Below are 23,517 nucleotides of genomic sequence, written 5' to 3'. Positions count from 1 at the left end.
ATTATGATCATTGTACATGCATAATATATTAAGCAAGTTCCTGAGCATATTATAGGGTTAAAAAATAAGAAGAAAGAAAGAAAGAAAGAAGAATGAAAGGAGATAGTCCGAAGTAGCACCTCTATGAATTGAATCCTACCTGAAGTGTAAAGTGTAAACTGATGTAGAAACCATGCAAGCTAGCTTTTCGTCCTTTACTTGTATGCAATGGAAAAAGATATAGGATGGGAACTGAGGTTAATTTGCATAAACAAAAAAACCCCTTAAATTTTCATCAAATCCAAGCATAATAGAATCTTTGGTTCTTTGGACATAGAAGATAGAACACTAAAATATTTACAATTCCTTTTTTTTTTATTTTTTTTGTGGGCCATTCTCATTCGTTTCTCATCTCATATAATTTTTCCATACTATACGACTACTTAATTTGACACTTCCACGAACTACTCAGTCAGTTAACGGCAAGTATCGGAAATGGAAATCCAGAGCAGCTTAACCGGCGGAAACCACCTGACCACGGTGGTGGAGCTGCCGCTTGGAGAGGCTGCAGCCACATTCAAACTGGAAAAAGCAGTCTGCAGCCATGGGCTATTCATGATGGCACCAAATTTCTGGGACCCAAAATCCAAGACCCTTCAACGCCCTCTTCGTCTCAGCCTCAATCTCAACGACCCTGATCACCAAAAGTCAGTCACCGTCAAAATCTCACAGCCCTGTCGCCCTTCTCAATCCCTCGAACTTCAAGTCTTTGGGACTGATTCTCTATCTTCTCAACAACAACACTCTTTGCTGGTACTCTTCTTCCTAATCTCTTCTGGGCTTTTTCATTTCTTTCTTATATCTTGTTGGCGTGAATTTTGAAAATCAGTAAAGCAAATGAAAGGAATTAAGGAGAAAATTGACATTTGATTAAAATGGGTGGGGATGCTTTCAGGTTGTATGATTCATAGCTTTTAATGATTCCTAATGTTTTGGTGTATGAGATTTATTATTATTATTGTTATTATTACTATCCTAATATATGAGATTCATAATTGTAAAAGCAGCCTTAAAAATAAGCACATTATTTCGCCTTCTAATACCCCTATTATCAATAATATAGTAGTTGTTCAACTAAAATTGGGAAAATTAATGCAAACGGCACACCCCGATTGCCCAGCTAAGAGGGCGAAAATCAAGAATTATTTAGTGTAAAGCATTCATATGATGATTTGTATGTGCAATGTTAAATGTACATTCCCTGGACAAAGCTGTAGAAATGTGTTTTGCAATAACTAAAATCAAAATTGTGGCTTTTTATGCTAGGGAGTGCATCCTTCTCACAAATTTTGTGTGTAGAATCAAGTAAGGCGAATGCTACGATTGTCAGAGGAAGATAATAGGACTGTGAGCTACTTTCAAGAGATCCACACGGAAGCAAAAGAGAGGGAATTTGGGAGAATATTCCGGTCACCAACCTTGTTCGAGGACATGATTAAGTGTATCCTCCTCTGCAATTGCCAGTAAGTGGGTCTGCCCTGCTTGTAGAATCTGTCTCGTGCAAGTATGTACGGTCATTGTCTTGTACCTTCGATGTGTTGAGGTAATGAAACTTTGAGTTTATCCTTTGGGTCTACCCTTCGATGAATAAATAAAGATCATGTTTGCCAACAATGTAGTAAAAGGTCCAACAATTTGTGCTTGGTAGCTGGCAGTTAAATTAACAGACTTCTCATCTGACAAAGCCCCATATAAGAGGCAGGTTATTTCAAGTTTGGTAGAGTAGGGAAAAATGCTTTCCCGAAAAGCAGTTGTCATTAGAGCCTTGATTGCTTTTGAATGTTCTTTCCTACTCTACCAAATTCAAAATATTCTTATCCATGGGATTTGCATATGAGAACTCTATTGATTTAACTGCAAACTATTCTTTTTAAGAATAGCTTGCATTCAGTATATATTTAAGGCAACGATATTCGGATGTCATGGATTTATGTTAATAGATTCATAGTAATCGACTAGACCACTAGAAGGTCTTAGGATGTCAGTCGTGATGGCATATCTAGACATTTGGTTGCTGTGATTACGCTTCATATAACAACTAACAAGGTTGCAAAGGTTTTTCACAAATGATTAGTTGGTTACTGGTTTTATCTCTGTGTTGTGAAACTGATAATGGGGCTCTTTTTGCCTGCAAAGCATAGAATGGTCGTGAAGAGTTAGATTTTGAGATGTTTTGGACTTAAAGAAGTAGATAATTGTCGTAGTTTTTCCCTCTTTCAGGTGGCCAAGGAGTTTGAGCATGGCTACAGCCCTTTGTGAGCTTCAGTGGGAACTGCAATACCCATTGTCAAGGGATAAAGTTCATAATGACACAGATTCCAGAAGTCAAACAGCTGACAGTGAGCATTTTATTCCAAAAACACCTGCTGGGAAGGAAACAAAGAGAAAGATGGAAGTTCAAAAGTGTCCAGAGAATTTAGCAAACAAGTTTACTGATGCAAATGCTGTCGGTGAAGAAGTTTCAGTGTTCAAAATGGCTTGTGATCATGTTTTACACTGCTCCAAAAGGGTTGGGGATGGAAGGCTAATAAATTTTCCCCAATTGGATGACTTTTCATGTTCAGATGGGTCCGAACCTTATAATTGCTATAGGATGGGTAATTTCCCAAGCCCAAATGAATTAGCAAGTCTTGATGAATCTGTTTTAGCAAGGCGTTGCAATCTTGGTTATCGAGCTAGTCGCATATTGAAACTTGCCCAGCTTGTGGTTCAAGGTGGTATCAAGTTGGGAGAACTTGAAGAAACTGGTAGACAACCAACCTTATCTAGCTACAATATTTTGGCTGAGCAATTAAAAGAAATTGATGGATTCGGCCCTTTTACATGTGCTAATGTTCTTATGTGCATGGGATTTTATCATGTCATTCCCTCTGATTCAGAAACAATTAGGCATATGAAACAGGTACTTTCTTTAATAATCTTGTGCATTTTTGGTCCCATGCATATTTACTTTCTGACCTGGTATATACTACAAAATTTAAAATATGCATTTCAGGTTCATGCCAGACAGACTACCATCAAGACAGTTGATGGGGATCTCGAAATAATCTATGGAAAGTATGCACCATTTCAGTTTTTGGCATACTGGTAAATGAACAGTTTCAATTTCTCTGTCTGTGACCTTATACTTCTTTACTTCCCTAGTGCATAGGTACTATATTCTTGATTTTTCTCTTGAACAGGTCAGAGATATGGAGCTTTTATGAGGATTGGTTTGGGAAGCTAAGTGAAATGCCTCCAACTAACTATAAGCTTATTACTGCAACTAATATGAGACCCAAAAGGAATGCCAAATGTAAGAGGAAAAAGATATCTGTGTCAGAGAAGCATCTTCAGTAAATGAAACAACAAAGGTGTGGCAATTCTAAGCCCAGTGGTTTGTCTGGCCTCAACATGTTAAATTATGTGCCAACATATAGGCTCCACTACCATAGAACTCTTTCTGCCTCATTAGGTTTCCCCATCTTATCAACTAAGTGGCTTCTGTAACGATGCTTAGGCTGAAATTCTTGCCTGTCTAAGGGGCAAAAGTAGTCTTTCATGGTTTACTTAAGATCAGTATACAATTTTACGTTTATTCATTCAATGCTTGTCCTTCTGCTTAAGTCATCAAGAAGGATCTCACCATGTTGATGTACACTGTATAACATGAAATAACTAAGCAGAATACATGGGAAGTTGCAGCATAGCATGATTACTCCGATCAAACTGCTGCCTAGTTTGTTCTGCTTGGTCTAGTTCCTCTGTTGGATATGTTTTCCTAATGAATCAGAAAGTCACCTGCTTGAATTAAAAGATGGTCCATATGATTATAGAAGTATGTGACTACTGTAAACATCCTTCAATGATAATTTAGCCGTATAACTAGTAGCCCAAATATTTTGGTCTTTCAAATATAATCGATACTATCTGCTCCGTTTGGATTCCTCAATTTTTTAAAAACATGTTTTTTATATACAATGCTACAATAATATATAAATAAAAATAATTCCAAAACACCATATCCATACAATATATCAAAAACAACTCCAAATATACAAAAAAATAAAAACACCACCACCCGCCACCCCTTCTCCTTCTTTCCTCCCTCCTCCCCCTCCTTCTTCCACCTCCCTCCTTGCCTCCCCTTTCTCCGCTCTTTCTACCTCCCCCACCCTTTTCCTCCCTCTTTCTCCCCTCTCCTCCTTCCTCCTCACGTCTCTCTCATGGGACCCCTCCCCCTCTCCCTCTCTCTGGTCGTGACCCGTGACCAAAGAGGGGGGGAGGGGGTGGCGAAAAAGGGTGGAGAGGAGAGAGGAGGGGAGGGGAGGGGTGGTATAGTGGTAGATGGTTGTAAGATTTTATAAAATTTTAAAAGTATCTCACTTAAATTTTAAAATTTAAAAATATTCTAAAATATATTTTCAAAAATATTCCAAAAACACCATAAAAAATATCTATGATAAAAATGTTTTATCTACATGGTTACAATAAAATATTTCAAAAATATCTCGTAAAACAGCTAATCCAAATGGAGCATTGTTCTATGTTTGAATTGATAACTTCGCAATTTGGATAAAGTGGCTAAAAATATTATTATTATTTCAAGAGTCCTTTTTTTATTATTATTTTAACCCTTTAAACATGAGCTATCACTTAAATTAGAATCTAATCTCATTAATCATGATGCTGTTATTTACAGAAGACAAGAAAAGAAAAACACAAAAAAAAAAAAAAAAAAAAAAGAAGAAACTTTAGTTATCTGCTCATTCATGAATTGGATACACGATAGTACATCTTCCTCGAATTAAAAGATCATCATGAAAATGGTGTTTGAGATTCGTTGTGATGATTAAGCTCAATTACTGATGTTGCAATAGCATCATCAAGAGTTGGCTGCTCAGAAGCATGAATGCTCTCCGTAGATTGGCTAGCCAACCTGTGACTTTCACCGGCGGCAGAACTAGGTGTCCTCCTTGCCCATTTCAAAATGAGCTCGCGTATGTATTCATCGAACATCGTTTGCTTAAACAAGCTACCCATCTATAATAATAAATAAATAAAAATAAAAAGTTAGGAAAAAATATAAAATTTTTAATTCGACATCAGATTCATTCCTAATTTATAGTACCTGTGTGACTAAAGCATATAAAGGTAAGGTACTGTAACTGCAAAGAACTTGGACAAGTATCCTGCATGGATGAAATATTTGTCAATGGACAAAATAAGGGCAGGGAAGCTACAGTATTTATTTTTCTCATTTCCTAGTAATTACCCTATAGTGAGTCTTGGGATAATAAACCCCAATTTTTCCATAATGCATGATTTGAACCCATAAGTGGTCTGGAGGGTGATGAAACGGGTTTGGGTTAGTACACTTGGAAGTTGTTCCACATGATCAAGAACAATGCATCAGCAAAAATTATCAACTCACTTACCCAAACCCAAAAAAGAAAAGCAATCTCGAATGAATTTTGAAACAATATGAAGTGAATCAAGTATAGGAAAAGATTTGGGCTATGAAACCAAAAAAGTTCATCAGAAGGCTTCACCGGTGCAGCTTCAGCTTCTCCATTCCTTTTCTCTGCAACCTCTTGAGCTAATTCAGTAATTATGTGCTCTAATTTAGCACCCACAAGAAGTAATAGCTGCAATTTGAACCTCATGAAAACCTTAGTAGCTGCATGAACTGAGCAGGTAACAGCTATTTAAGGGGGTAAATTAAGTTGATTTACTCACTACTAAAGGCAAGAATGATAGCCAGAAGTATGAGTGCCACCCTGCAGCAATTGACCATGCACAGAAGGGCAGGATCAATATAAATTTTCCAAATGTGGTCATGACAAGAATGAAATACAGAAACCAAAGAAGAATTTGACATACCTGCCAAATCCATCAACAAAAAGACCATTACAAAGACCCACAAGTACCAGCTGTTGTTAAGGATCAGGCATCAACATTGTTGGAATGACTTTTCATTATAGTCTAGAATATGAGAAGTTGAATGTGTATGGGTAGGCAGCTAGTTATACCTTATACCAACTATTTTCTTGAAGTCCAGTTCGAGGGTTCGCATCATGTAAGTGTGAAAATCGAAGTGAGGCATGGAGGGACAATGAGCCTGAAAGCAAGATAGGTGGACAGCACACACAATGAAGAATGATGGAAGAAAAATATTTGTTTACACCAGAAATTACATGTTTGAATCAGAGCAATGTTAATTGATAATTGTACACGTATAAATCCTCTTCGCAAAGCAATGTAGTCTGACTTGGTGACTGAGCCATAAAACTGCTTGAAGAACGATACCTGCAAAAGATTTTGGACCAACAAAAAAATTTTGTATGAGATGAAAGATTGGAAGTTACTTCACCAAGCCATAGACAAATTAAATCAAGAGAAAATGCATCTCAAAATGATGTTTCCCACCAAATATATATATATATATATATATATATATATATATATATATGGTTCGTTTTTACTCAATATATCTTCGGAGAAGGTAGATAGTAATCATAAACGATAATACGTCGTTCATTTTTACTCAAATTAAGTAATTAAATGCCTTCTCAAATATGAGAGTCATCTTCTCAAATATGGATGATTCATTTGCCAATTTTTAGTGGAACGTGATAGGATCAAGAAAATCTGTTATAGACTAAGAAGAAAATTCATAGGAAAAACAGAATTTCCTTAGTTTTTTAGGGTTATTCAATGTTAGAATAAAAGAATTGGGTATTTTAATTGCTGGTATATTTTGTCTGGGATGGCCAAATTATAAGGGAGGCAAAAGTAATTAACCCCTAAACTAACTACTACTTCTAGTAAATGATATTTACAATGAGCAAGTAAAATGTACTATCATATGACAATGGGTACTAAAGCTAAATATTTAACATGGATAAGTCAAATTATTTTTAGTACAATTCATTAATGAAGAAGGTAAAGAAACTCACCACCCAACTCACAACAGCAAACTTTCTCCAATATCTCCCTGCTCTCTCCTTGAATATTCGGTGGTGGTGGATATGAATTGCATGAGCTGCAACAATGAAAAGTACAACAAACCCCACAAAAAAAAAATTTTTTTTTTTACACCAACGGAACCAAATAATTCTTGGTAGAATATATATAATTCTTAAATAGTTGCTAGTAATTGTTATTTAAAAGCATAATTTTGTTTATAAAGAAAGTAATAATTTGCCAGAAAAATTACCCCTATGTGGTTGTGATGTCTCGCTTCTAATTGAATTCTCCCAGTGCTTCCATAGTCTTATCTACGATGAGATCAAGTTTATGAATTAAAAAAAAAAAAGATTGTTAAATTTAGACAAAAACCAACAATTCACTTTGTTTGATTAAATATATAGATCGAATTTGGGATTTGCACTTTGAAAAACTACTGTAACTTCTCCGGAAGATAATTTAAGCAGCAAGATTTGAGATCATATTTGATGCAGTTGTCGGAACACAACTTTTACCAAACTAGAAATTTTTAGTGTGTAATTCAGATTTTTCGGAATGGATAACCAAAAGATAAATTAAAACACATACTAAATACTATTTTTTTTTTTTCACTTAGGAGTATTCCAACTTTTCGACCAGACTAAATACCATTTGACACCGCACAATTCACTTTGCAACTTGTCTTCCGAACAGAAGCAACAAAAATTCCAGCGGGACTGTATGATTTTCATATTATTGTACAACGAGCTTCGAATGCAGTACCTTTGCTCCTCCAAGAAGCATGGTGGTAACACAGAAGATCACGTGAACCACAGCCAACACAAAAATGAAAATGTGAAGCTGATGCAATGCTTCCAGTGACAACAGTGGGAGTTTTCCCTGTAAATGTAATCCAACATATAAACAGGAAAAGAAAAAAAAAACAATTGAAACCACGAACATAACTTGGAAATTATCTTCCTTTAAGTAGTAGAATGGAACCCAAGTATACATGAATTCTGTGCATTTAGACCAGAAAGTAAAAGTAAAGATTATCCCTTTTTTTTTTTTTTGAAACATCATGATACCTGGCGTGCACAAGTTTCCAAGCTCACATCTTCAGCCAAAAGCCTCCTCCCATGTTTGGCGATGCCAAGATGCTCAGAACCACCAGAGGAAGCCTCAGTTTTAAGCTTGCATGGGAGCATGATGTTTGCAGAATCACGAGGAATGCATACATGGCTTATTAGACCTTGAAACACCGTCAAGAGTAAGGAAATAAACCCCAAAAGCATCAATTCTGCAACAATGGAAAGGAAAACAGCACATGCATCGTAAGGCAAAGTTGTGAATACTGTTGTTGATCAGAAATTCTGGGATACTTAATTAACAATCACAGACCTCCCTTGACCTTCTCTAATGCCTCATACAACGCGTGTAGCTTCCTGTGCTTGAACAACTGAATCCAAAACAACAGACAATCAGATTAAATAGGCCGAACGCTAAGTTGGAAAAACGGATTTTCTTGCGAGCAAGGAAGATTTTGGATACCTTTCCGAGTCGATGAAGACCACGCTCAGCCCCGAGAGATATGAGAACAATGATGAAGCAGACGACGGTCACAACCCATGTTGGTGTGTATTCGAAAGACCGGGGCTCCCCTGCCGCCATGGACAGATCTTAATCGCGTATTTTTGCCAGTAAACTCGTAGCAATTAGTGTTATCAGCTTGAGAAAAATGGCGGAATGCGATGAAAGATGTATAGAAGTATAATATGCATTTATTTATATACGCTGTTTAATGAGATATTATGTGACTCTGAACACTGTAGAATGAGGGGCAGAAGACTAGAGAAGCTGATCATCCTGAGGTAAAGAATATTTCGGAATGAAGGAAGAGTAGAGAGTTCAAGATTGCCAAGCAACGAACAAAGCCGACATGACATACACTTGCTAGTTTCCTTTCTCAACGAAACAAAAATGGGAGGCAGAAGCCAGCCACTTTGCGTCCCATTTTCCAACGTAAGAGGCTTGTCAGTGCACACCTTAGCCCTGAGACTGTAGTAAGGCACCAATCCACCATCCTTAAGTAAGGCCACAGAAGGACTAGAATAGAATAGGATAATATATACAAAATGACGATTAAAAAAAAAAAAAAAAAAAGTAAGGCCACGGCAGTTTCTTTTGGCTTACGAAGCAGCTTCACGCGAAGGATACTGCAAGAGAGGTTACACATTCTGCAAGGTCACCCCACTAACAACAAAGATCTACCCAGAGATGATTTAAATGAAGCAATAAGCTGGCCAAATTAGACCACATGCTTATCAGCAGGGGTAGTAGCCAAGACACCGACATGCCTGAAGCATTGTTGATAGCAAGGCCAAACAAGCTTCCCAAGCTGCAATCACCCTTTACATCCATGAAAAGATTAAAAAGACGATATGCCTGATTCAGAAAGCCACAAATTTATACAAGTTTGAAACAACCCTATCTATTTTTAACTTATTTGTCTTCACTTCATCCATAAAATTTACAACAAAACCATACATTTGGGTAAAAAGCTATCAAAGCAGGAAGTCAATTTGAACAACTACCTCACTATCTAAGCCTACGCTAAAGAGAGAGGGAGAGAGAGAGGAAAAAAAAATAGAGGCCCTTTTTCCCTTTCATCCTCACCGGAATCATTGTACAATTGGCAAAGGTAAATGAAAAAGCATACTCCTCCAAGAAGGAATTATCTCCTGATCACTGCCTACAAGAAGGCAGGAGAACTGGCTGCCTATATAAAATGCCAGTAAACAGGCGTTGAAAGCAACTAAGTCCAGGCGCTACTCATGTATCTCAGCCATCATCAACAAATACAACATCTCGATACATACAGATGGAGGCACCTTTACCAAAGAAACAGTAGTGACAAAATCAAGGATTTACAGCCTGTCGGGGTTTTGGCGGTACATAGCAAGTTTCACCAGAGTCAGGTGGAGTAAGCATAAGAGGATTGCATCTATCAAAAATAATTCGACCCCCACGTCCAATTCTTCCACAGAAACTGGGAAAGTTGACTGATGGTGTAGATTCTCCATCTGGTATTAAAGAAGCCTGTGGCGGAACAATGCCAGCAGCAGCCAACTTTTCTGGATCTAGGGGCTTTGTAAACAACATAACTGGCTCATCTGGATCCTGTATTTATCCCAAAAGAAGATTTTAGTAGCTTACCATATCAGATAAGCTTTTTTTTTTTTTGGTTTTGTGGGGGGGGGGGGGGGGGGGGAAGGGAGTGTGGCTGGGGAGAGGAAAGGGGGGTGGTGAAGGGGGCTGGGTAGCAGGAATGGCTGCTGCAACTGTTACTAAAATCTTTTAGCTCAACCAACAAGGGCAAGGAAATATTTGAGGTGATTAAGAGAAAGAACATTTGGGAGACAATTACTGGTTTAGACTACAGGGCAAGTACCAATTTATTCAGCCATCCATTTTGCCGTTTGACATCCCGCCTTGTGCTTGCTGCAGAAGCCATTACCAGTTTTGAATCCATAAAAGGTGGATTTTGTGCAGCCACAGGCCGCAGGTGTGGACGACTGTTAGCAACATCGTCAGAATCAACAAATTCCTCATCACTTGACACCACCTTGCTGGGGAATGATGGCAATCCTGGCAGGGCCAAACTGTCTTCAAGAAGCTCGGTTTCATTCTGAAAATACCGAAACCAGTCACTATCAGTTACTTGACTCAAAACACAACTTGATTTCTTGTAAATGGGCCGATACAGTTTAAAATATCGATCATGCGTACATTGTTAGGGATAAAGCTAACAAGTGAGTAGTAACATAATTGTATGTTCAGAAATGTACTATCAAAAGTCAAACCCATCTACAATGTGCTAAAATGGCAGAAAGAATCTCAAGCATGCACACAGCGAGATATTTTGAAATTTTTCCTCAATGACTGCACGGAAGCCTAGAAGGCAATTCCATTCTCAACCATTTTTTTAGATGCAAGAACAGTGCAAAAACAATGAACGGCAAACTCAGGCTTCGAAGGCTCATTGCCTGCATCTTGCCATTCATGTCTCCGAACTTGTCTCTTTCCATATATGAAGTCATGAACTAGGTCGCACAAGAGAGAATGACGGGTCATAGAGATATGCCCAAAGTCAACTGAGAAGAACCTCAGTGATAAAAGGGAATGACCATGCAGTTTTCAGACATAGAAAACCAAGTTATGCAACACTCTCAAGACTCCAGACTCTAAATTGACATGCTAAGTGAAGATTCACAATAACAAAATGAGCTTTCATCTCTAACAGCCATACTTTACGATCCCCTACTCCCTAGCACCATATATGAGGGCTGTACAAAGATCTTGAGAAGGGCCTCGTGTCATAAAATTTGAGCAGCATGCTGCCTCCTCAATCCTCATTGCAGATAGGAACTTTTAGTGGTGGGATTAACTTTTGGTACATAACTAATTAACGGTGAAATTAACTTTTGGTATATAAATAATTAAGCAACTAGCATCTGTAACATGTGTTGGAAATGCAAATGAGTCAATTCTTACCTTGTACTTCATTTGAATCCTTTGAAGGCTAACCTCGCTCTCCATAACATCTCTTTTCTTCTCTTCTCTCTATACAAAATCATGTTGGACAAATTAGAATTGTCTGGATATAGATATTCAAAGGCATGTTTGATCCTAATTTTACATGTAATATTTCAAAGTCGACAGCTGGCAAAACATACCCTGACCAAAGCATCCAATATGGTTTTTGCTTGTTCAAGATTGCGTCTGACCTGAAACAGTCAATCAAAGAACACATTAATCAAACAACTACAATGTCAAAATAGTAGTATGAACAATATTACAAAGATGTATAGGCCAAAATACTTCAAATAGAGGTTCAATTACAGGAATAGACAGTTATGGTTTAGCTATTTTAACCCAAATCTTTCAATGATGACGCCAGAGAGTGACCTTCATACCTCGACAATATTGTTAAACCTACAATTGCTCTTTTTTCATTTTCTAATATATTAAGCAATCCAATATGCTTGGACAGAATTACTTTTCAAACATTATGCATCACTAAACTGCACAGAACTGCTTATGCAGCCCGCCAACCACAGGGATTGGGCAATATGTATATTGGCTTAGTTAAGTAGCAGATAGTAGCACGTCCATACATATGTTAACGAGTTACAAAGATCTATAGTTTGTCACAGTAACATCCATGATCCATAAATATATTGTTCACCAGAGAGAAGCAAGCAGCATACAAACATACGGATAGGAGTGCAGGCACAAGTACAGTATCATCACATAGAATATATGGCCTTTAGATAAGCAAGGAGATGGGGAAAAAAGAAAACTAAAACAAAGAACAGATGTTTCCATACGAGCTATCAAGCACAAAATGCAAAGAAAAGATATGACCATGCTACAGTGTCAGGCTGCTAACCTGACGAAGCTTTTCAAACGACTGCACATTGTTTTCCCTCCTTTGCATCTAAAAAGGTAATAAGTGGACATGAAAAAATTCCACCTGTCAAATTTCTCTTGCCACAAACTGAAATTGACACAAACCAAAACTTAACTGTCTAGGTCAAATCAACTGGTAAAGCAAGCAGAGGATTTACCCTCCTCGTGTGAAGTCTGTGAGCTTTCTCCCTCGGCCTAAACACATTATAGGGATTGGTGTCATTAACTGGAGGAGGTGGCTGTAAGACAGAATGCAGGAAATAATTGTCATTCAATAACAATAAAGGAATGCGCCAACATAAATAAAATGCAGAAAGGCACTATTGAATCCCAATTATCAAATGTAACAGGCCTCTGTTGAAATTCTAAGACACTAGAGTATCCAAGCAAACTTAAATATGGCAAAGAAAAATACTACCCAAAGGGTTATCTTTCAAAGGCATCTAAAACACATTCAATAAAACCACTCCACAAATGATACGTCACTATTCTTTTATACCTCAACAAGCTGTAAAATCAAGATAAATTTTGACTTGTGCAGTCTGTTGCTTAATAACATTACGAGTCTTCAGCAAGAATGGGTCTGAGACGGAAAACTTGGATTTTTTGTGTATCAAGATATGGTTAGTCAAACTATAATTCAATGCACTGACTTTTGCTCAAGTTGTGGGTATCAGGAACTAAAGGGAATATTGAACTCTGGCAACATCAGTTACAGCTCAGCAATGATAACCATGCAGCACAGAATAACGTAATTTAGATCAAGACTGCAGCAACCAAGCAAGAGAGAAATTTCTGAATCCTTGCAACATTTAAACTTCAAAGCACCAAACAACATACCCAAAACCCAACACTCCCTGGCCAAAATTCAAAAATACACAATGCAAAAGGAATAAGAAGAATAGAAGAAGCAATGGATGAAACTGGAGAAGGATAAGTACAAGAGTGAAAAGAAAAGAACTAATATTTACACAAATACCCATCTACATCAATCTACTAAAACTTTGTCAACTCCTCAATGGAACAAAAATGCGACTGACCTGCAAACGCCGTAGAACAGGCTTTTGCCATCTTTCCCGCTGCAAAAGCCAGAAGCAAAAGGTAAATACAAAATGAGATAGTGTTTAACAGATGTACAGGAATCAGGTAAATTATCCACTAGTGAAATTGTTTGATTATCTTCAATGAACTATCATACGTTGCACAAAACATCGACATAAACAGGTGCTTGCTGGATTTCATGAAAATCTAATCCCAAAAGAGAATTACCGACAATGCATGCTTTTCTTAAATTATGTTATTGCCACAAATGATCCATCTAGAACTTCAAAGCAGCTTTATTGTACTTATTTTAAGGAAGGGGCTTTGAATGTAAACACAATATGCCACAGAATAACAACTATAACAATATTACTAGCAAGAAGCCCTTTGCAAAGACAAAAAACAGCTGTTAACAAGCTATACCTGTTAATCATCAAATCAAAAGTAACTTGGAATTCCAAACTACAGTTTATTTTGAGATTGCAGAAGTGGGATAGAACTACAGATGCTATCAATGCATAACTATTTTTCAAGAAAGATTAAAGATGAACAGTTGACAATACAACTCAAAAAACTAAACCAAGAGTACAAATGGAAGTGAATATGCATGCCTCAGATCAACAACCAAAGACTCTTTATATTATCCTATATTTTCTTCTTTCTTATAAAGCATCAAATCAAGTTGATAACATCTTTTGCCAAGTAAATGCACCAAGGCACATCTAAAATAGATGGACAAGACAGTGCAATTTTGGCAATCTGTGAATCAGGAAATCATGGCAGGGATGCAAGCGATTATAAGGATTCCAGAACAAGTTGAAGCTCCTTGACCATAAGTAGTATTCTCAAACAAGTTCCAGATTGGAAAACCCCAGAGGATAAATCCACATCTCATCCATATGTTTTTTCAGTACCAACGCATGGATGATGCTTACCTTTTCTTTCCAGTAATTGTAAATAGACTGGAAAACTCCGTACTTGATTGACAGGGATTGTAAAGCCTGGCATTGCAAACCAACACAAACTATTACAAGCAGAAAGCTTTCTATAGATACAAATGAAAAACCATTTATCAGATAGATAAACTATATGGAAACCAAGAGAAATGAATATCTGCACATTTCCTGGACAGATGCCAATAGTCTAAACCAAATATGAAAGTTTTTAATGAATGAAAAACCAAGTTCCCACAAGTTGAGCATGAATTGACATCATAATAACCCAAATTGATCTACCATTTGAGCATCTATAACTTTCCTGCATTCACATTCCCAGCCTACCATTAACATAATATGAACCTGTCCATAAAATAAAGAGCCCCAAGCCTATCACAGAGCTTCCTTCACCCACAACTTCAGTTTTACACAACTTTCCAGGCAGTCAATTAACGATATTTTTTGACAAGCTGAGTTTAGTCCACATATAAACATCATATTTTGGTGTACTATAGAAACTTAACTGATGACTGCAGATTGAAATTTGCTATTCGATAATCTTTTCACTGAACAGATTTTGCTCATAATGTACCAGTCAAGCCAAATATAGTCAATCCCATACTTCACCAGCTTTAGCTTGAAGCCATTGCAAACAGGGCGTCATGTTCGGATCAAGAAGTTATATCATGGCTACATTCAACTCCTACATGTCCAAACCATCGCTCTTCCTAAATGTAGCTTTTATTCAACTTAAATCCCTCTTTTCCAATTAAGGATGCTAGATTCCAGAATGAAGTCCCTGATTCCTGTCCTCGAAATAGCCTTAAATTTGACAATATGACAATTACTTGCTAAAACTATAATCAGTCCAATCTTTGCATTGCTTCTTTACAGGCATACAAGTATTAACTCAAGTAGACCTATAAGGCCACCAACTAATGACGTGTTACCTTAACCTGAAGACAAGTATGGCAATCAACTAATACCTTACCTCCAGGCTTCGCATTTAAAGAAAAAATCAGAAAAAGGGAATGACTCATTCAACTAAACAAGCTGACAATGGGTGCTCTCTTTTAATTAGCAAGTTGCCATCCTCAAACATTAAAGCAACTTTTGGACCATGCAAACAAAAAAATTAATATATCTACAAAACAAAAATTTCACCTCAACAGCAGCATCAAAAGTCAGAAGCACAGGAACTGGTGGGCCAAGTGTGGGAGTAATAATTCCTGCTCTTTCCCGAGCCTTATGGTCCAAAACCTCTAACTTAAAAAGAATGGTCTCAAACCTGCATCAAGAGGCAAGCAAATGTCAGTACACGCAGAAGTTTAACAAGAAAAACTAACCAAGAAACAACAAAGGAACCTTGAGCTGTCACCTGATCCAGCATTCACCAAATGTAAAGAGTATCAGAGATGATAATACATTATGGGAATTTAAAAATGAGGAAATTCCAGAGAGTATTTTGACAAAGTCTGGGACACCGATACCTTAAAAGAACTATATGAATAAGCTCATAAAGCATAAAATGGCTAGATTAAATTATCAGACGAGAAAAATATTCCGACCAAGGATGGCATCAGTATTACCTCAGAGGTACTAAAAGAAATATCATACGTAGATTCCCTCCTAGTTACTCTAAACCTATATTAAGCTCTTTTCTTGAACATCCATTAATGGTTTACAGCCCCATTATCTGTTTATTCAGGAGTATAGGTGAGTGCGTCAATTCAAAGCTTAGTCCTTGTTAGCATTTCCTCTCTCTGCTGCTCCTAAATTCAAAAGATTCTCAATAGTAAATAGGTAGTCAAGGCACAAAATCCACAAATTTATACCCCGTCCATCCAACTTGCGGAAGGGATTAAATCTTTTACTCTCTCCATAGAAATACAATAAGAAACAGACATGCGGTAAGAAAGAAAACAAAGCTCATAGTAATTACTTGCTACGTAAAGGAATATGAGCAAATGCATTTTATTCTAAAAAGCAACATTAAAATAATTTGCTTATCTCTTCAATAAGTGATACAAGTACCTTAGAGCTTGTATAGACAACTACTCTATTTATTATCAAGAAGTTCAAAGTTTAGCACCTCTAGTGAGCGAGAGAGACAGAGAGAGAGGAAACAATAAACATTGACTCAGCATAGCTTTCTATACCAAATTCCAAGTAACATTAACATTATTAAGAGTGTGGCACCTCATGGTAAAGCAAAATGATTACCCGCTGCAGACCACAAAGATCCTTACTCTTCATATGGTTAGGATATTTTACATGACATACCATATATGGTTTTCTATCGGCAACAGAAGCACTGAAGACCTATTAATCTGAAAGTGCCGACTAAGCATTTGTCACGGCTTCATTGAGTCATTCACAGACTAATACTTTTATAACTCGGTAAGACAAAACATGTTTCTACCGTGTTTAGTCATTCTTCGACAGCTAAACAGTGCAACCAAACTTACCACGAAACAACAAGGCATGTGAAGAAAAAATCATCAGAGCAAAATCATTACTTTTCAGCCGGTAGGATCTTTCTTTCTCTGTTGAACTCTTGTAGCCAATCCTCATCCTCGTTATCGAGATCATATTCGATAAACTCCCCGATCTCAGCTCGAGCTAGAATTTGTCAAACCAAGGGTCAGCAAAAGACAATAACTATGATTGCAAACGCCAAAAAGAAAAAAAAAATCATGGTTCACAGACCTCCTCTTGCACGTAGATACGACGTTGGTTGACCAAAAGTGCGGGAGTAGTCTCTTTCATATGTGTCAACAACCACGAATTGTGGTGTAGGTATTTCAGCAGCAGATTTCTTGCTAGAAACTTGTGGTACCTGAAGAGTAGAATTGTAACTCTGCATGCAACTTAGTATTAAAGGTAGATTTACACTCCCTTTAATTTGTACAGCAAGAATGTTCAAATTTCAAATGAATCTAGACATTAATATTCTATGAAGACTTCCCATTTTGTTGCATAAAATTTGAAAATCATCATATCAACTTCTGGTAAACTATGTAAAAGATCAATTCAAAGCTTAAGATTAGTAATGGGCATAAAGACTTTCCTAACTACAGCACATTCTAAATATGATATATGATGTGATATCTTGAGGAACAAAATTCCGAAGTTTGGAAGATACCGGAATCCCTGGTTGGCATCCATCATCTTTCAATATTACTTAATTAACAACTTAATGCAGATTCCAGCTATAATAAAAACTTGTCAAACACACAGCTGCCCTAAGGGAAAGATCCCGATCTCTTTTTTCTTTCCAATTTCAAAAATGTTAAGTAGAACTAAGAGGTTGGGCTATTAAAACTAGTTACCAGATAATGAAATTGCAAAACACAAGTCAACCAATCAAAAAGGTTTAACTGGTTAAAAATCAAACCAACCCATGTCACTCCTTTATAATTTTGAGCCACAAAAGTGCTTCCTTCTTTTCTAAACCCACTTCATTTCTTTTCTCATTTAGTCTTCGCCACTTTCTATCTAAAGCTAAGGATCCGAAACTAATTGCTTTGTATTTGCATCTCTCTCTGGCTAAAATATTATGGTTTCATGTCATTGTGGCTCTACTATCTAATAACATAAGCACGCCCAGTGTCTCCTGATTCATCCATGTCAGACTCATTTTAGACACACGTCAAGATACTATGTCGTATCGTGTCGATTTGTCCAACCGAATACATCTCAGGCTGTAATAACCTTATAGAGGTGGCAAAATGGGCGGGATGGGCGGGATTTGCTTGGGTTTGAGATGGAACCGAGTCATATGGGTTTGGGCCCAACCTTACCCATATGTGTTTTGGGACTAACTTGGGCGGGATCATTTTGGGATGGGTTTAGATTGATCCCGCCCAATACCCAAATCCATTTTCTACATATTTTTTTTCCTTTAATTCATTTTTTATTTTTATATAATTTTAATATTTTTGATTTATTAAATTTCTTTTAGTTTTATTAAATAAACATGCAAGTGCTTTATACTCAAGATTCCCACCAAAAATTGGATTAACAAATAAAGGAAAAGATAGATATACAGCCATATTCCAACATATATCAAGATGGCCAAGGTCCTTAGGATGTTGAATATTTATCCTTATCATTGTCCAAGGATGACAGGTCTAAACTAACTGAAATGCTGGAAATTCTTGTGGATAATGACTAGGAAGACTACTAGATTATATTCGCTGGTATGACTATAAAAATTGTTAAAGATAATTTTTGAATCTAAGATTCCGTTTGGATTGACTTTTTTTTCAAAAAATAAGTTTTTCAAATACAATGTTACAGTAATATACAATAACTCAAGAAACATCCCATCCATATTAATATATCAAATATTTCAAAAAAATTTTATAGTAAAAATTTTTCATATACACTGCTACAATAAAATATTTCAAAAACACCTACCAAAACAGCTAATCCAAACGGAGCCCTTGCCATTTGAGCCCAATGGGTACCCAAGTATTTCCCATCCTTTCCCATTCATTAATGGGTATAGTTGGGATGTGTCCCAACTTAAACCCAATACCAAATTATAATACCCATCCCGCCCAAAGTTCCTTTGGGCATGGGTAGCCTATTGGGACTTGGGACAAATTGCCAGCTCTATAACCTTATTAGGCTCTATCTCTAGGTAGTTCAAAAACTTTTTATGTGATCTCGAGGTTATAATGAAGTTATTAGGATCCTTCTCTATGTGGTTCAAATATTATTCATGTGATTTCTGGGTTATAATTCGCGTTATACAAAATCCTACTTTCTCTTGTAGTACATCCACAGCCAACTCATTTATATGAAGTTTGAAGATATCTATGCAGCATCATGTCAAGTTTGAGTTCAATGTTCCATAGGGCATAACAACATCATTGGCCAGCAACGCCTAAAATAACATCATCATAGCAACACCTAAATCTTTAGGTAAAGATAACTGTATGCCAAAAATAAAATCTAAGGTTGTGTAACCTTATTAGGTTCTATCTCTAGGTAGTTCAAAAAATATTCATGTGATCTCTAGGTTATAATGACATTATTAGGCTCTTGATCTATGTGGTCCAGAAACCTTTCGTGTGATTTCTGAGTTCTAACTCATGCTATACAGAAACCTACATTTTCTTGTAATACGACAGCAGCTAACTCATTTATATGAAGTTCGATATCTACATGGCATCATGTCAACATCGTTGTTCCGAAGGGCATAACAACATCATTGGCCAGCAACTCCTAAAATATGTCAATTTTAAATGGGTTAATTCCACTTTGCACCCTTTAATTATATCAAAAATCTCACTTTGATCCCTAAACTTTAAAATGAAACACTTTAGTCCCTAAACTATAAATTTTATCCCATTTAACTAGGATCATTGAGGAAGTGGAACAGATTTTAGATTTAAGTGGATATACTTTAGGGACTATAATAGAAACAATTTTATATTTTAAGGACTAAAGTAGAATAAGTTATATACTTTAGGGACTAAAATGGAACAAATTTATAGTTTAGAGATTAAAGTGTCCCATTTTAAAGTTTATAGACCAAAGTGAGGGCTTGCATTTAGTTAAAGGGTGCAAAGTGAAATTAACCCATTTTAAATGGTTAAATTGTTATCAACAGATGCATTGTTAATCTTTCTATGATAGATGAAAGTAGCTAAGGCATTATTTCCCATCAAATCTTTGCCCAACATGATCCTGTTATCATGCTAGGCGAGCTAATCCAAGAATTTACTCTTTATTTAAAATGGAGACCATAACATAATGACGGAGCCCCAATTTCTTAGTTCAAGAACAATACCAAAGTCAAGTGCTTGGAGCTTCTATTTAACCTTCTATAAAGCAGCGGCGCCTAACTTCTTGAAGAAAAGGGACTGGAAACAGTGTTATTTTATTTACATTTTTGCATCTCCGATTAGAATTTTGCAACTTCTTTTTTCTTTTGTTGACCATCTTCCGAATGGACATGCATTACTTAGATGTATTCAGTCATTAAAGGATATCTAGCCAGAAGTACACTATGTTCAAAAACCACTTGAAAATTAACAAGCCACATGTTACGTTGTCTGGATAAAGGTTGCAAAATCACAACAATTTAGAGCTATAAGTCAGAAATGGCCAAGTTTCAGATATTGCGCGTGGAAAATAATGTTGACCAGAACATAAAATGGAAAGTTAGTGATATAGGCAATCTGGTAAGAAGAAAAACAGTTAGGTAACTCATTTGACAGTTAGCAATCAGATAATCAATTATCAAAATGCAATAGTCAATTAGAATAGTCTTTCCATACCGCTGGGTAACCGACTCCCAAAAAGATGATCTTGGAATCAAAGGTCAAAAAACCCAAGTTACAACAATTATATGAGGACAATATACCCGATAATCTGGTAGGAATAAAATTAAATGTGGAGAATATACCAGATAATCCAACAAGAAAAAGAAAAGAAGGATTTATAACCTTCACTCGATAAATTTCATATATTCAGTTCAAAAATGATAATTAACATTACCTAAAAACCAATAAGTCAGCAACTAGAAAAAGCTGAATTAACAAATAAAAAAATTTTACTTAATAGATTATGTTCCAGAAAGAATAATTCTCACGGAGAAATCATCAAGAAGCTTGAAAATAGGCCAAACTGTATGAACTGTAAACTTCTCCAAATTTCAAAAGACTGACTGCCGATAAAATCCTTACCACATCTGACACATTTGGCATGCGAAAATTGTCAGCAACATAACTTAATAAGTCTTCCATTTAGGCCTAATGTGGATCTAATTTGTGTAAACACTGCTAGTACAATTTGGGGTTACGGTTGCCTCCCCTTTTCCCTTTACCTGTTTGGTTCAAAAAGATAGAGTTGGGGATGCTCACAAGAAACTCATTTACTTCTAGCACTAATTTTTGCAATCCAAGTGGGACCAACTGAAGAGTAAAGCCGGTTTACTAGCACTTTAGTGGCAAATTGCAATCAACACATGAAGACAAAACTAGGATTGAAAAACAATGAGCAGTGCACTTAATACTTTCCAAACTAAGAGAGAGGCAGGGGAGATTTTTGTACCTCAATGTCAGCCTCAGCAGCAAAGCGGAGTATCTGAGAGTTACGAGTAGTTGTAGGTGTATCATCATCCTCAAAATCCTTTACAGATTTTACAATGGGAAGTTTCTTGTGAATGTCAAGCGGACGCGGCCTAAATGACAATCTACTCATATCAACTCAGCCCTGTTCTGCTCTCATTTCCAATATCAAAATAAACTCACTTCGCTTCACTTGCAATCCACCACTACCGCCACCATCACTCTCTCACCACTTCAGAAAAATAAATATTTTTTGAAAATTGAAAAAAAAAAAAAATCAATCATAATCACTAACGAGCAAGCTAGCAACAAATTTAAAAAGGAAATACCATTTCTAATCAGAATATTAAGATACCTGGGATACAGCATTCATCAATTCCGATTAAGAATCCGTTTTTCAAAAAAAACCCTAATTCGTTTTCTGCAAAATTTCAAAATTCGCGCCTTCCTGCCGTTAAAACCCTAAAATATACATCACGTGAATATGAATACATAATAATACAAATGCATATAAGCATTCATAAATACACGTACTTGTACGCGCATTTCATTCGTATAACGACATAAATACGAGTTTAGATTAAAAACATACCTAAATGCAGAGATTTGCGAGAGCAGGGGAAAGACAACTAGCAAAACGGGAAAGAAGAATTTGAATTGAGTGAAATTTAACTGTTTAAGTGTGTGTTGTGCGTGTGCTTTTTGTTTTGCTGGGAAATTTGGGGCTTTTGGAGAGGCAGAGGGGAGAAAATAGATTAAGGGGGCAGGGGCTATGGTGAAGAGAAAAGCTCCAGACCCGATTACCCGAACCTTTAAAGCAGTGAATCTGGGCGCGAGTTTTAATTGTGTATGGATGTAACTGTTGCTTCGAGGAAGAAGACGGGTCGGTCCTTTGTAAATGTCCCAAATGTAATGGAAGGCTGTATCCTTCGGGCCAACTGGCTATACTCCGTCACCATACCAAAATGGGCTTTGGTGTGGTCCAGAACCCAAATTGGGAAAATTTGGAAAAGTTTTTCGTTTATATTTTTCGGTGAATTTATACGTAGAATACCTTGTCATCATCGATTGTTTAGTCTCTAAGTAACAAAGACGATCAAAATTTCAATGAAGAGCTTAGAATCGTTTGAATTGCTATTTTTAGAAATTTTAATTGAAAATGTATCGTAATAATTTTATCTATATGAGATGCAAGAGATAAAAATAATTACAAAAAGTTCACAAAAGAATATAAAATTTTTTCTATAAAAACCATCAATTCAAACAAAACCTAAGGCTACTAATCAACATGAATATGAATTTTCCCAAAAAAAAAAAGACATGTTTCCATTCATAAATTCCAATTAATTCAGCAGAAACTTTAGAGTAACTATTCTCGATTTCTTTTAATTTTGTTTGTCCTTTTCTCGACTTTGCACTAATATAGAATAGGATATTAAGAGTCCTTTAAGGTTAAAAAGAAGAAAACCAATAAGTTGGAAAAAATTATTCCATCTATTAATCATCAAGGTTTATTAGTTTTATATATCATTTCGCTTATATGTAGCAAATTATAAATTGTACATTTATATATTAGCAAACAAGTACTCAACAACCATCGCATCCTCTCTTGTCGACATAATTTTTCCTCTCAAGAAATAACTAAACCATTATTTTACAAGCTAACTAAATTTTTAATTCGTGCAGTGCAAGGATAATTAGTTAATTACACGAGAAGCTAAAAAATTATAGAAATTTCAAATGGAGTAAACAATACAAGGATATTTTAGGTTCATAATTACTTGCATCTGATATTCTTTAGGTAAAGGTGTTTAGATGGTTAATGCGAGGAATGCGAATAATATTTCTCTCTTCCATTTACCATATTAGTTAGAAGGCAACTTATCAAAATAAATTCATGGCTTTAGAAGGTTAACAATTATATATGAAAGCAAAGCATATAAATGCATATTCATATGCTACAAAATAGAAACATAAATGGAAAGTGAAAAAAAAAGTAAACAAATAAAGGAATCGCA

At 36.2% G+C, this 23,517-nt stretch overlaps 3 protein-coding genes across 4 annotated transcripts; 1 reads left to right on the top strand and 2 right to left on the bottom strand.

The window, feature by feature from the left end:
• The first annotated feature begins 404 nt into the window (after nucleotides 1–404).
• LOC113764157 lies at nucleotides 405–3,765 on the top strand. The gene is made up of 5 exons (XM_027308229.1): nucleotides 405–792; nucleotides 1,339–1,502; nucleotides 2,260–2,941; nucleotides 3,035–3,126; nucleotides 3,222–3,765. Exons 1-5 carry the CDS (start codon nucleotides 475–477, stop codon nucleotides 3,376–3,378), a joined length of 1,413 nt encoding a protein of 470 aa, XP_027164030.1. The 5' UTR covers nucleotides 405–474; the 3' UTR covers nucleotides 3,379–3,765.
• A 1,035-nt stretch (nucleotides 3,766–4,800) lies between these two features.
• Nucleotides 4,801–8,787, bottom strand: LOC113763142 (MLO-like protein 13). Its single transcript, XM_027306871.1, has 14 exons — nucleotides 8,518–8,787; nucleotides 8,368–8,425; nucleotides 8,055–8,266; nucleotides 7,750–7,866; nucleotides 7,238–7,298; nucleotides 6,978–7,063; nucleotides 6,253–6,327; nucleotides 6,051–6,139; nucleotides 5,902–5,951; nucleotides 5,758–5,798; nucleotides 5,457–5,666; nucleotides 5,294–5,361; nucleotides 5,150–5,210; nucleotides 4,801–5,061 (listed from the first exon to the last, which is right to left on the bottom strand). Exons 1-14 carry the CDS (start codon nucleotides 8,635–8,637, stop codon nucleotides 4,837–4,839), a joined length of 1,473 nt encoding a protein of 490 aa, XP_027162672.1. The 5' UTR covers nucleotides 8,638–8,787; the 3' UTR covers nucleotides 4,801–4,836.
• An 816-nt stretch (nucleotides 8,788–9,603) lies between these two features.
• Nucleotides 9,604–22,341, bottom strand: LOC113760122. Of its 2 annotated transcripts, none has more exons than XM_027302692.1 (14): nucleotides 22,092–22,341; nucleotides 21,855–21,961; nucleotides 21,483–21,731; nucleotides 17,124–17,253; nucleotides 16,934–17,036; nucleotides 15,579–15,702; nucleotides 14,415–14,480; nucleotides 13,479–13,517; nucleotides 12,597–12,677; nucleotides 12,419–12,466; nucleotides 11,703–11,753; nucleotides 11,521–11,589; nucleotides 10,418–10,654; nucleotides 9,604–10,146 (listed from the first exon to the last, which is right to left on the bottom strand). In XM_027302692.1, the coding sequence occupies exons 3-14, from the start codon at nucleotides 21,630–21,632 to the stop codon at nucleotides 9,886–9,888; spliced, it is 1,359 nt and encodes a 452-aa protein (XP_027158493.1). In that variant the 5' UTR covers nucleotides 21,633–21,731; nucleotides 21,855–21,961; nucleotides 22,092–22,341; the 3' UTR covers nucleotides 9,604–9,885. The 2 variants fall into 2 exon arrangements, with proteins under 2 accessions (XP_027158493.1, XP_027158494.1); XM_027302693.1 differs by having other exon boundaries at nucleotides 21,855–21,920.
• Nucleotides 22,342–23,517: the final 1,176 nt, after the last annotated feature.

Source organism: Coffea eugenioides, chromosome 2 (genome assembly GCF_003713205.1).
Source record: "Coffea eugenioides isolate CCC68of chromosome 2, Ceug_1.0, whole genome shotgun sequence".
In the NCBI taxonomy this organism is placed as follows: Eukaryota; Viridiplantae; Streptophyta; class Magnoliopsida; order Gentianales; family Rubiaceae; genus Coffea; species Coffea eugenioides.
Note: the sequence above shows the minus strand (reverse complement) of the source record. Positions and strands in the feature narration are given on the sequence as shown.

Bases quoted from the DNA above. Each gene is read 5' to 3' on its own strand.
- LOC113763142 (XM_027306871.1), bottom strand. From the start codon at position 8,637: ATGGCGGCAGGGGAGCCCCGGTCTTTCGAATACACACCAACATGGGTT. The intron at 7,064-7,237 runs GTAATTTTTCTG...TCATTGTTGCAG, and splicing joins GACATCACAACCACATAGGG to CTCATGCAATTCATATCCAC. The intron at 6,328-6,977 runs GTGAGTTTCTTT...AATCTTTTGCAG, and splicing joins TTGCTGTTGTGAGTTGGGTG to GTATCGTTCTTCAAGCAGTT.
- LOC113764157 (XM_027308229.1), top strand. From the start codon at position 475: ATGGAAATCCAGAGCAGCTTAACCGGCGGAAACCACCTGACCACGGTG. The intron at 1,503-2,259 runs GTAAGTGGGTCT...TCCCTCTTTCAG, and splicing joins ATCCTCCTCTGCAATTGCCA to GTGGCCAAGGAGTTTGAGCA. The intron at 3,127-3,221 runs GTAAATGAACAG...TCTCTTGAACAG, and splicing joins TTTCAGTTTTTGGCATACTG to GTCAGAGATATGGAGCTTTT.
- LOC113760122 (XM_027302692.1), bottom strand. From the start codon at position 21,632: ATGAGTAGATTGTCATTTAGGCCGCGTCCGCTTGACATTCACAAGAAA. The intron at 15,703-16,933 runs GTAATGATTTTG...CTCTTGATGCAG, and splicing joins AAGATCCTACCGGCTGAAAA to GTTTGAGACCATTCTTTTTA. The intron at 10,655-11,520 runs GTAAGAATTGAC...CGGTATTTTCAG, and splicing joins GGATTCAAATGAAGTACAAG to AATGAAACCGAGCTTCTTGA.